Source organism: Acanthochromis polyacanthus, chromosome 6, assembly GCF_021347895.1.
Source record: "Acanthochromis polyacanthus isolate Apoly-LR-REF ecotype Palm Island chromosome 6, KAUST_Apoly_ChrSc, whole genome shotgun sequence".
In the NCBI taxonomy this organism is placed as follows: domain Eukaryota; kingdom Metazoa; phylum Chordata; class Actinopteri; family Pomacentridae; genus Acanthochromis; species Acanthochromis polyacanthus.
This window is the reverse complement of record NC_067118.1, coordinates 8,029,699-8,042,002: the sequence shown is the minus strand read 5'-3', so window position 1 is coordinate 8,042,002 and position 12,304 is coordinate 8,029,699. Positions and strand designations below refer to the sequence as shown.

Genomic DNA, 12,304 nt, shown 5'->3' with positions numbered 1-12,304 from the left:
GATTTACAGTTGTTGAGATAAGCAAAGTACAGACACACGCACACACCAGCTCCTTGAATCTGTTGGATATATTACCAGTCTCACAGCTTGCAACCTACCTGTATATAACATAAGAAGTTTATCACTCCAGTGCTACAAGATACCAAACCAAAACAGGAAGCAGCAGCACACACAAACTTTACTCTGATGAAAAAGTAATGAAAGAACACAACATGGACAGATCACATAAAAAGTTGCTACAAAACTGCACTTTTTGATCAGTTCAGAGTAATTTAGCTTAATCACCCGCTTTTTTATTACAGTTTGGATCTTTTTTTGATACAGTGCACAAAAGTCAAGTAGGAAAGTCACTCGATGCAAAAGAAATTAAAAAAAAAAAAAAAAAGACAACAACAGCCAGTAGAACTCATTACACTTTATGTTTTAAAGGTCCCACATTACACATATTTCCAACAAGCTAAAGTAAATCTGACATGGTTCAAGTTTCAGAGCATACATTGCTAGCTGCAAAACCACCTACTACATACTAGTAGTATGTACTGCATGTTATGTTTTACATTGGCAGCACTATTGGCAGTTAAATCGTCTTATTTCGCACATGCTGGAGGAGGTTTGTCTGGTTTTGGAAAGCAGAAGTAACAATAGCACTGCTAATGTTTAGAATCCACTTCTGTGCCATTTGTTTGAAATTTAAAAGTTTTTTTGCAACCAAATCAATTTCTATCAATTCTGCAAACTGACTGTATTTTTAATTCTCCATCATGGAATGTGCTGGAGTTATGTGGCGTTGGTTTGTCTGTCTGTCAGCAACATCCCATAAAAAACAGGGCAACGGATATGGATGAAATTTTCAGGGAAGGTCAGAGATGACACAAGGACCAAGTGATTAGATTTTGTCAGAGATGAGGCTTAAAGTCTGGATCCATGGATTTGTTAAAGATTTCTGTATCATTGCCAGATAGCGTCATGGCATCTCTGTAACCATGACAACAAGTGAACACTACATCAGCTGCCTGCTGACGACGACATGATTGCGATCCTGCTACAAATCCACCACTTATTGGGACTTATCCATCTGAATCGATACAAGGAATGAGCAACCTTGGCGGAGTACTGCACTGTCTGAGTGCTTTTCTGGTTCTTATTTTAATACAGATGCTGGTAATAATATTTTCTCCTATTTACAAGCTCTGTATTTTCAATGTTTTATGTCTCCTGTGTTATTTCACCCATACAGTAGCCTAAAATGGTAAGATTAGCCTTCAAAGTCATTTAAAAAAAAATGTCACAAAAATATGTGATCTTCGTCAATTTCCTCCTCTGACACAGTTGTTGTGAGTGTTGCATTGTGGGACCAAGATAGACTGGTTTAATCCATACTGAATAATTTTTTATTGAATTGTACAACATTCATGTATTTTTGTCTTTTTTTTTGCATGCTACTTGTTTCACTTTGGCCTAATAAGTACGTAATACTAGTGTAGTAGGCAGTTTTGACACTTTCTTATCTATGGAGAAAGAAAAGGAAAGAGAGGATGGTGTCTTTGTTTATTTTATAAAATGTTGAAAATGTTATTTTTAACATGTAGCATATGCTAACTAATATTAGTATATGCTACCAATTAAAAAATAATGAAACACTGCATATAGATTCAAAAACGTAGAACATAATGTATTTAAACCACAATTTTTGTATTTCAAGAAGGTTGCTTATTAATTTTTCTTGCACAAAGTTTATCGAGAAAATCAACACCAGTTCCACATTTTTACGCAAAATATGAAGCTAGTTAGCTTAACATAGTCATGAGCGTAAATGTTAATCCGGCTAATCCGACTGTTTCCCGATATCAAATGAAACTACACTTTTTAAATCATAATGTGACAGCATGAAGTTCAATTTACCTACACAGCCTGTACAACAGATGTGATAATATGGAGTTTGATTCGTGTAGCATTTATTTTATTTTTGGGTGACTCTGTGCTCTATGGAAGTATTTATGTTGTACAACTCGTATATTTGTGTGTTTTGATGCAAGTTACTGCAAAAATAATCATCATAGAATGCTGCAGGAGAAGCTGTTTACATCATATATATATATATATACATAATACATCACATAAAAGACTCTTGTTATAATAAAAGCTAAAGACAAAGATATAAAACTGAAATCAAAAACTTTTACTTTACATTTTCTTCATCTTGAATCTGATTGCAGTCTGCTACATTCAATAAGGCCCTATTAGCAGAAGTCAGACGTCACGCAAAACCTTTTAGAACAAGCAATCCAAGCTTTATATTTATAATAATATTTCAAATGATGCTAATTCAATTTGTTTCAGCAGTTTTTGCACTGTTGGTAGGTTTATGTCTTGTTCCATTAAAAAATTGTTGATAATTAGTTTCTTTTTTTTCACTTTTATCCGAGTACAAGGAGGTTCTGGGATCCTGCACTTTATCTGAGCGAGTTTTAAACCTGGCTTTGTCTCACCCATCTTGACCCGGCACCAGGTAGTCCTCGTCCCCCGGCGCCGGCCCTGGAGGTGCAGCCGCAGCATCACGGTCAGCTGTGGGTTGGGGGCTGTCATGGACTTCAGCTTTAGTGATTTCGGGGCCCGATTCAATGTCGTCGTAGTTTTCCAGTGGATCTTCCACCTCATAGGTCACCTTGTCTGGAAACAGACAAAAACGTGAAACTTCAGTGAGTTTGTGAGAATTATTTGTGTTTGACTGCAACAAATACACGTTCAAAACTCTCCAGCGCTGTGGCTAAAGACGCCTTCTTGCATGTAGCTGCTTTCTGAGGCAGCACCGGTAGCTATGTTCACTGCACCAAGGAACGCGAATTATGTGACGATTGTCGTCTGTCTGTCTGTCTGTCTGTCTGTCTGTCTGTTAGCAACATTATTCAAAAATGGACTAATACATTTGGATGAAATTTTCAGGGAAGGTCAGAAATGACACAAGGACCAAGTTATTAGATTTTATTATAGTCTGGATCCATGGATTTGTTAAAGAGTTCTGTATCATTGCCAGATAGCGGCATGGTGTCACTGTAACCATGACAACAAGTGAACTGCTGATAATCACATGCTTGTGATCCTACTACAAATCAACTGCTGTGGACATGAATAAAAGTGTGTGTTTTCATGGGAAACATGAAATTTTCTGGGTGACCCCAAACTTTTGAACAGTAATGTATACCAGGGGCTAAACCTGAATCCCCAAAAAGGATGTCTAAAACCAACATCGTTCATCTGATCAGCTTCAAACGCAACACTGTGCTTTTTCTGATCTCCAGCGGTAAATTCACCAAGTTTGAAACAGTACACTTGTGTACACTTGTTAATATATGTGGAGAACAGACCCCCAGACACACACTCCTTGAATTACAGTGGGATATCACTGGATAATTCTTGTCAAAGACGAGAAATCAACCGTCAATGGAAATCTTGTCAAATAAAGAAAAAACCCACTGGTACTGTACTGGTGCATTGTGTTAGCTACTGGTGTTGAAATGCTGATTGATGATTAGAAAACCCTTTTGTAATTATGTTAGCACATGAATAAAAGTGTGACTTTTCATGGAAAACACTAAATTGTCTGGGTGGCCCCAAACTTTTGAACAGTAGTGTTTGTATTGAAAACTTTAGCGTATTGGCTAAAGACACCTTCTTGCACGTTGCCGGCTCTGGCGGTGTCGGCCGGAGGGTTCAGCGGCTGAGCTTCGGCCTTCTCATCGATGTCATCGTAAGGTAAAGAAGAAACACTCCGTCTGTCGTCCTCTCTGAAGAATTCATCATCCGATCTGAATCCTGCAAAAAACAGCAGCAACAAAGCATTTTGTCCATCTGAGATAACATTAAAAACAAACATACAAAAGCTGAGCTCTGGCATGAATTGTACTTGACTGAACATTTTTAATTTTTTATATGTTTTCAATGGATATGAAAACATTTCCTTAAAAAAGTTTCAAAGAAATCCTAACAATCCTTTCTGGAAAAAAATGTTGTTAAAATGTCCAAAAAAGAAAATATTATTGGAGATATACATTTCTGAAAATTAAAGATCTCTCATTTTTACGCTAAATTATAGGCCGTTATTGATTTAATATCTGTTATGATTGATCTGGGGCTGCACAGTGGGCTAGTGGTTAGCACTTTCGCCTTGCAGCAAGAAGACCCCCGTTCAAATCCCGGGGTGGGCATGGGATCTTTCTGCATGGAGTTTGCATGTTCTCCCTGTGCATGCGTGGGTTTTCTCCGGGTACTCCGGCTTCCTCCCACAGTCCAAAAATATGCTGAGGTTAATTGATGACTAAATTGCCCGCAGGTGTGAACGTGAGTGTGATTGTTTGTCTGTATATGTAGCCCGGTGATAGACTGGTGACCTGTCCAGGGTGTCCCCTGCCTTCACCCGAGTCAGCTGGGATAGACTCCAGCACCCCCTACGACCCTAGTGAGGATAAAGCGGTGTATGGAGAATGGATGGATGGATATTCTGATGCTTGATGAGGATTTAACATTTTGTTTTTGCTGGTACTGATATTATTTGTAATAATGTATTATTTGTAATTAGGTTTGTTTGTTTTTTCCATTTTTAATTGAGCAAAATCACCCCCACCATCAACACCACCATGTGAAAGCAGAATTAATGGCAAAGCTGTGATATACAAGCATACAAATATTTATATTACCGTAAAACAGGGCTATAAGGGACAGCGGGGTAATAAGGGACATTTTTCCGGAAAATGTTTTAAATGTAATTCTACGGTTTTTACCTAGATTTCTTTAAGAATTCATGGATAATTGATAAAAACAACACAAAACTGCATCCTGCTCAACATAAAAACCGAAGAATTACATTTAAAATATTTTCCGGAAAAATGTCCCTTATTACCCCGCTGTCCCTTATAGCCCCGTTTTACGGTAAACAAAATAAGTGTCTTAGTGCTGAACAGCAAGACACTTTATTCAGCTGAAGCAATTATTTTGGTCCACCTGGTGGTATTACAAGTCCTAATAATATAATATAATATAATATAATATAATATAATATAACACTATGTAGATTCTATGGCAAAGCTGCCACATACATACATATTAGTATTTACCCATTTAATTAAAAATATTTGTTTAAATATGTTTAAATAATAAATATATATATGTATTTCTTTCTTTCTTTGCATATATATATATATATATATATATATATATACACACACACACACACACACACACACACACACAAATGGCACAAAATACGATAAACAATGACTGTATGTTGCAAGACTCACTGCCGCCTCTCACGTCTTCTATTTCATTGTCTCTGTTTACGACGTCCTCGTACTCGCCGCTTTCAAACTCCATTTCTTTGCCTGGCAGCATCCTCGCTGCATCTGAACAGTATCAGACAGTTACTGCTTCATGACAACCACAATTTCGTCTTGTACTACTACAATTAAGGACAGTGCAAGAGCAAAAAAACACAACACATCCACACATGTTCTGTAGTTACATTTGCTGGTAATATGACAGCAAAATGATGTTTAGCAGCAGTGATCAGATTAGTTTTCAAGGTTCCGTAAACCATTAAGTACCACTGTAGAGTCCCATGCAGAAATGCTGCCCTCTGTTGGTGAGAAGGCTGCAGCACACCTCTGAACTGTTCAGAATGATTTGATAAGAGATTATTTGGTCATTCTGTGTTTGGTGATACTCACTGAACCTCCTGTTTCTCCTGGTAAAGTAGAATCGAGCCCCCACAGCGACCACTACCAACAGAACCAACAGAAAACTCACTCCCAGGATGATAGGCACTCTGGACGGCTCAGATGTTTTGTCGGGGATTGTTGGTTCATAGCCTGAAATCAAACACATTCTGCATTTAGAATTATTAAATCTCATTGTATGTGTACAGGCAGTGACTATAAGGATGTTTGAATTTGTATTCAGAGTGAGAGCAGCACACCAATCATCTTGTTTACTTGTTCCACATCAATCAAACAATTAAATTCTGAATTACAGAATAATAATTGAAGTTGCAAGCATGTCGGCACGTGGGGCATGTGGAGGTGTTGCAGAAATGTCAAGGAGTTCAGACTTAGCTGACCAGTGTCAAGGATTATATCACAAAGTTTCATGCAACAGTATGTGCAAATATAATTGCTAAACTTCCTGTTAGCAATAGGTGGTGCAATGACTATGACTACATCTTTAAATGTGGGACTTGTGTCCAGTACATGAAGTTTGGGGCAGATTGGATCATATGCAGCTAAGATATAAAAACTTCAGGTGTCATGGTGAAACATCGAAATTCACTGTGGCGCCACCACACGGCGTTTGATGACAACTCACCATTGTCTCCATTCATCATTATCGTTGTCTTGAGGCTAATGTCACCACATGTGAGGTTACTAAGAACATCAATGCATGAAATATGTAATGTCCTCTTACCAACAGGTGGCGTTATGACTGTACATGGATATTAGCATATGGATGTGATCAGGACAGGATTCTCATCATGCATGTAAAATGTGAGGCAGACTGGAGCATGTAGAGACATCAAAGCATCAAAGTTCAGGGAGCTGCCATGGCCACGCCCTTTGACTTTTGCTGAACATTTTCATAACTTTTTATCATTGAGGTTTGTTGTGTACACTGGACCAATCTGAGGTCTCTTGGAGTTACCCCCCTATGAGGACTTAACCTCTAAAAATTAGCAAAAATAACCAAATATCGAGCAGTTAAGCCAAAATGGTGAAATTCCTGTTGGATTGAGGGTAAGATGAGCTACATATGTCGACCAGATTTCATGGATGTGGGTAAAACGTCCTGTGGTGGCTATTTGTTAAAAATGCTACAGGGGCCGTTATGGCATATGCAGTCCTGAGATGCATACACTTTCTTTCGTTTAGCCGTTCGTGATGTGTGTGCCAATTTTAGTTAGTTTTTGAGCATTCCTTAGCTGTCAAAAGCTACTTCCTATTTCATGAATAAAATGCATCTCCACGGCAACAGCATCAAATGCTTCACACTGTAAAGTTATGCAGGTGCTGTGACTTAGCTGACCAATTTCAAGGATTATATCACGTTTGTAGCAATGGTAAATGCACATGTACTGCCTATAACTTCCTGTTGCCAACAGGTAGCTCTGTGACTGTGAAGGGAAGTGGTCATGGCAGGTCTCTGTTCACCAACTGAAATGTGCTGCTCATAGCAGATGTTCCAAATGTAGCAGGGGGCACTCTGACTGTGAATGAATTTGCATATGGATGCGATCAGGACAGCTCTCTGATCATACATGTGAAGTTTTAGGCATATTGGAGCATGTAGAGGGGAATTCCTGTTTCATGGCAAAGCATCAAAGTTCGGAGAGCCGCCATGGCCACACCTTTAGACTTTTGCTGAACATTTTGATGACTTTTCATCACGAAGGCCTGTTATACAAACTGGGCAAATTTGAAGTCTCTTGGAGTTACACCCTATGAGGAGTTAGCCCCTGAAAATGAGCAAAAATAACAATATCTCACAGTAAAAGTAGTCCTCATGGGGTTAGGACATGCTTACCAAATTTGGTCGATGTAGATGAAACATCCTTTAGTAAAGTTGCAGGGGGCGCTATGGGGCCGTTTACCCCATAAAATATCAAAGTATTCGCCAGTTTTGATGTTTATGCAAATTTTTATGAGCTTTTGCACATGTTTAGGTCCTAAAAATGTGATTCTTTTGCAGAGAAAAATAATTCCTTGCATTCCAAGAGGGTCCTACACAGTGGGTGAGTGAATATTTGGGTTACCTTCACAGAAGATCCGTGCAGGATCATCAGTGCATTTTTGTTTCTTGACGCAGTGTCTGATATCCAGATGATCTTCAGTGCACACCAGACTCATCTCCAGGTTTTTTTTCTTGAATCAAATTTAGACTTTAGTTGATCCAATGAAGCTCATAGTGTCTAAAGTTACTACAATGTTTAACCTTTTTTCTGTGATTGGACATGTAATTTTGTCAAAATTTATACCTGACATGCTTCGACGGAGCCTTCCGTGTTCATCAGAGGTGTCACTAGGTGGTGTGTGACACAGTTAAAAACCAGTTGAACCAGCTCACTGATGCCGCCCCAGTGAACATCAGCTGGTTTTTAACTGCGTCACACACCACCTAGTGACACCTCTGAAGAAGACGGAAGGCTCCGTCGAAACATGTCAGGTATGTTTTTGACAAAATTACGTGTCTGATCACAGAAAAAAGGTTAAACATTGTTAGACTTTAGTTGTTTTTTTAATGCAACACAACATGACACAACAAATATTTCTGACAGTGACAAATGGTGCACAAATGAAGCACAAAGGCTGCAAGTATTGGAGTTAATCTACAACTGGATAATTTTTCCTTTTTTTTTTCCCAAGTCCAATATGCTAAAGCACAAAGAACAGTCCACCTGTGATCAGAATCATACGAGAGATAGGTGTATTTACAGACTTACCGTTTCGCTTTTTCTTGGTTTGAAATTCTTATTGTGATTACCACAGTTCATCTTCTGGCACAGCTGATTCTTCATTTTATCACTGAGTTCATTCAGGCTGCACACTTCCTTCCACTTGTCTTGATAACTGACTCGAATAGTACCTCCACATTTTCCTGTGGTATTGAACTTGATACTACCTGTAAAAAAAACAAACAAGCAAAAAAACATAAAGGATTGGGATATGTTGGGAAATCTTACTGACAAATGTGAAGCTAAAGTGTGATGACTGGACTCACCAACGCAGACAATGTCCACCAGACTATTGCAATCCCCCCAGACTCGCCTGCACTGGCCAAGCTTGTAGTGGTATTCGTCACAATGGATGTGGTGGTACACCCCACGCTTCGATTTTTCTTTAAATTCCATCGCATTGCTGCAGCTGAGTTCCTGGCAAACCCTGTTGGAATAGTCCAGCTGAAACTGCCTGCTGCAAACCTGGGCATCATTTATCCTCAACTCGCCATGACATTTCTGCGAAAGGGTGACCTGAGCCTGATCTGGAAAGCAAAGGTGATAAAGTTTTTTAATTTTCTGTGCACCCAGAACACTAAATGAGGAACTTCTAGGACGTACTTTGACATTTTAAAACAATACTGAACACAGACAAACAGTGAAAGTGGAGTTTTATGAAATGTGGAAGAGACAGTTTGACGACTGTGATTCTGTCACGTCACATCACATCACGCAAGTCAAGTCAACTTGAGTCAACTGAACTCAACCAAAATCAACTCAAGGAAAGTAAGGTTAACTCGACTCCAGTCAAGTCAAGTCAAGTCAACTCAAAGCAACTCATGCCAAATCAAGTCATGTCACATCAGATCAAGTAAAGTCAACTTGAGTCACCTTGAGTCAACCGAACTTAACCAAAATCAACTCGAAGCAAGGAGGGTGACTCAAGTCAACTCAATGCAAGTCACATCAAGTCAAGTAAAGTCAATTCGAGTCAACTGACCTCAAACCAAATTAACTTAAAGCAAGTAAGGTCAACTTGACTCAAGTCAACTCAAGTCAGCTCAAGTCAAGTCAACTCATCCATCCATCCATCCATTCATCCATTTTCTTCCGCTTATCCGGGGCTGGGTCGGCAGCAGGCGAAGCAGGTTGTTCCAGGCATCCTTCCTCCCAGCGACGCTTTCCAGCTCTTCCTGGGGGATCCTGTGGCGTTCCCAGGCCAGACGAGATATATAATCCCTCCAGCGAGTTCTGGGTCTACCCCAGGGTCTCCTCCCAGATGGACGTGCTCGGAAAACCTCCAAAGGAAGTCTCCCTGGAGGCATCCGAATCAGACCAAACCACCTCAATGGGCTCCTTTCGACTTGAAGGGGCAGCAGCTCTACTTCGAGCTCCCTCCAGATGTCTAAGCTCCTCACCCTATCTCTAAGGCTGAGTCCAGCCACCCTACGGAGGAAGCTCATTTCGACCGCTTGTATCCGCGATCTTGTTCCTCGAAGTGCTCTTTCCACCGCTCAACGATATCCCCAGTACAGGTGAACAGTTCTCCACCCCGACTGTACACAGCCTGAGCAAAGCCCTGCCTCCCCTTCCTGAGGTGTCGAACGGTTTGCCAGAACTTCCCCGAGGCTGACCGAAAGTCCTTCTTCATGGCCTCCCCGAACTCCTTCCACACCCAATTTTTAGCTTCCACAACTGTCACAGCTGCCGCCCTTTCGGCCAGTCGGTACCTGTCAGCTGCTTTGGGAGACCCTGGGCCAACCAGGCCCGAAAAGCCCAACCCCTCTCCAGGATTCTGATGGCCTCCCTCACCGCTGGTGTCCACCAGCGGGTCTTTGGATTGCCACCGCAACAGGCACCAGTGACCTTCAGACCACAGCTTCAAGCAGCTGTTTCTGCAATGAAGGCTTTGAACATGGACCACTCAGAATCCATGTCCCCAACCTCCCCTGGGATGCAGGAGAAACTCTTCCAGAGGTGGGAGTTGAAAACCCTATGGACAGGGTCCTCCACTAAACGTTCCCAGTTCACCCGCACTACACGTTTGGGTTTATCAGGTCTGTCCAGCAGTCTTCCCCGCCATCAGATCCAACTCACCACCAGGTGGTGATCAGTTGACAGCTCTGCTCCCTCTTCACCCGAGTGTCCAAAATATATGGCCGCAGGTCTGAATACGACTATAAAGGATCATTGACCTTTGGCCTAAAGTGCTCTGGTACCAGGTACACTTATGAGCAACCTTATGCTCGAACATCGTGTTTGTTATGGCCAATCCATGACTAGCACAGAAGTCATATAACTAAACACCACTCGGGTTCAGATCGGGCAGGCCGTTCCTCCCAATCACCCTCCTCCAGGTTTCTCCATCATTGCCCACATGAGCGTTGAAGTCTCCCAGGAGAACTATGGAATCCCTGGGTGGTGTCCTGGAGGGGTACCGCCCAGGGACTCCAACAAGGCCGAATACTCTGAATTGCTGTTTTGCACATAAGCACAGACGACAGTCAGAGTTTTCCCCTCTGCAATACGAAGTCGCAGACAGGCGACCCTCTCGTTCTCCGGGGAGAACTCCAACAAAGCGGCGCTCAGCCGGGGGCTTGTGAGTATCCCCACACCCGCCTGGCGCCTCTCACTTTTGGCAACTCCGGAGTAGGAGAGAGTCCAACCCCTCTCCAGGATTCTGGTTCCAAAACCCTTGCTGTGCGTGGAGGTGAGCCCAACTATATCAAGCCGGTCTTACTCAACCTCCCGCACCAGCTCAGATTCCTTCCCTGCCAGTGAGGTGACGTTCCACATCCCCAAAGCTAGTCTATGCCACCAGGGGGCGGCACGCCCCGGCGCCCACTCCTGCCTACTGCCCGGTGAGCATAGCACCCGACCCCGACTTCCTGCCCTGCAAGTGGCCTACTGGGCCTGACCGAGCCCCATAGGACCCCAAGGCTCAGCCACCAGATGCTCTCTTACGAGCCCCCCGCCCCCAAATCAAATCAAGTCAACTTAACTCCAGTCAACTTTCCTCAACTCAAGTCAAGTCATGTGACATCAAATCATGTCAAGTAAACTTGAGTCAAAAATTATCTCAACCATACTTAGCTTGAGGCAAGTCAGCTCAAGCCAAGTCAACTCATGTCAAATCACATCATGTCAGATCAAATGAATTTGAGTCAACTGAACTCAAAAAAAGTTACTCAAGACAAGTCAACTCAACTCAACTCAACTCAACTCGAGTCAATTCAACTCAACTCAAGATAACCAAACTTTCAAGTCAACTATAGTTAAGTCTGGAGAGGATATTAGTAACTTTAACAGTCTAAGAACAGTACGTGCATATCTAAAAAGAAGTATGTATGTACTGTTTGTACTGCATTATTTCATACTCAGGAACATTGACTTCTCAGACAAAACTTCAGATAACACACTGACCAGCTCCTTACCAGAAAACCACTATTTAACACTTCATTTGTGCATTTTTGTGCACAAAATTAAACCGATTTTGTGTTTTTTTAACCCTCAGACACAGCAAAGCTTGCCTTTTCCCACTTCCTGTGTCTATTCCCATCTTTATGCAAAGCTAACTGCTTGCAAGCTTCATATTTATCTCATCTATAGCCTCCTATACATTATACTTTTCACAGTTTTTACCATACTTTGCCTACAGATACAGATGGTAACACCTATAATACTAGATTACATCCAAAAAACACATTAGCATAATGTTAAATGCATAATGCTAAGTGCCATTGTTAAATTTAGAAGCGTGTAGCAAACAACAAGTTCATTCATGATAGCCATTCAGAGGCAACATCGTAATCTATGAATAAGGAGGAA

The 12,304-nt window shown here is 41.3% G+C and overlaps 1 protein-coding gene across 1 annotated transcript in view; it reads right to left on the bottom strand.

The window, feature by feature from the left end:
* Window positions 1-400: 400 nt before the first annotated feature.
* LOC110965264 (scavenger receptor cysteine-rich type 1 protein M160) overlaps window positions 401-12,304 on the bottom strand; it is a 36,043-nt gene continuing 24,139 nt past the window's right edge. Inside the window, exons 13-19 of the mRNA XM_051949821.1 lie at window positions 8,761-9,021; window positions 8,483-8,661; window positions 7,796-7,904; window positions 5,721-5,861; window positions 5,295-5,396; window positions 3,670-3,813; window positions 401-2,670 (exon numbers count right to left, since the gene is read on the bottom strand). Of these exons, the coding sequence (XP_051805781.1) occupies window positions 2,486-2,670; window positions 3,670-3,813; window positions 5,295-5,396; window positions 5,721-5,861; window positions 7,796-7,904; window positions 8,483-8,661; window positions 8,761-9,021 (1,121 nt within the window). The 3' untranslated portion in view covers window positions 401-2,485. The remainder of the gene's footprint in view (window positions 2,671-3,669; window positions 3,814-5,294; window positions 5,397-5,720; window positions 5,862-7,795; window positions 7,905-8,482; window positions 8,662-8,760; window positions 9,022-12,304) is intronic.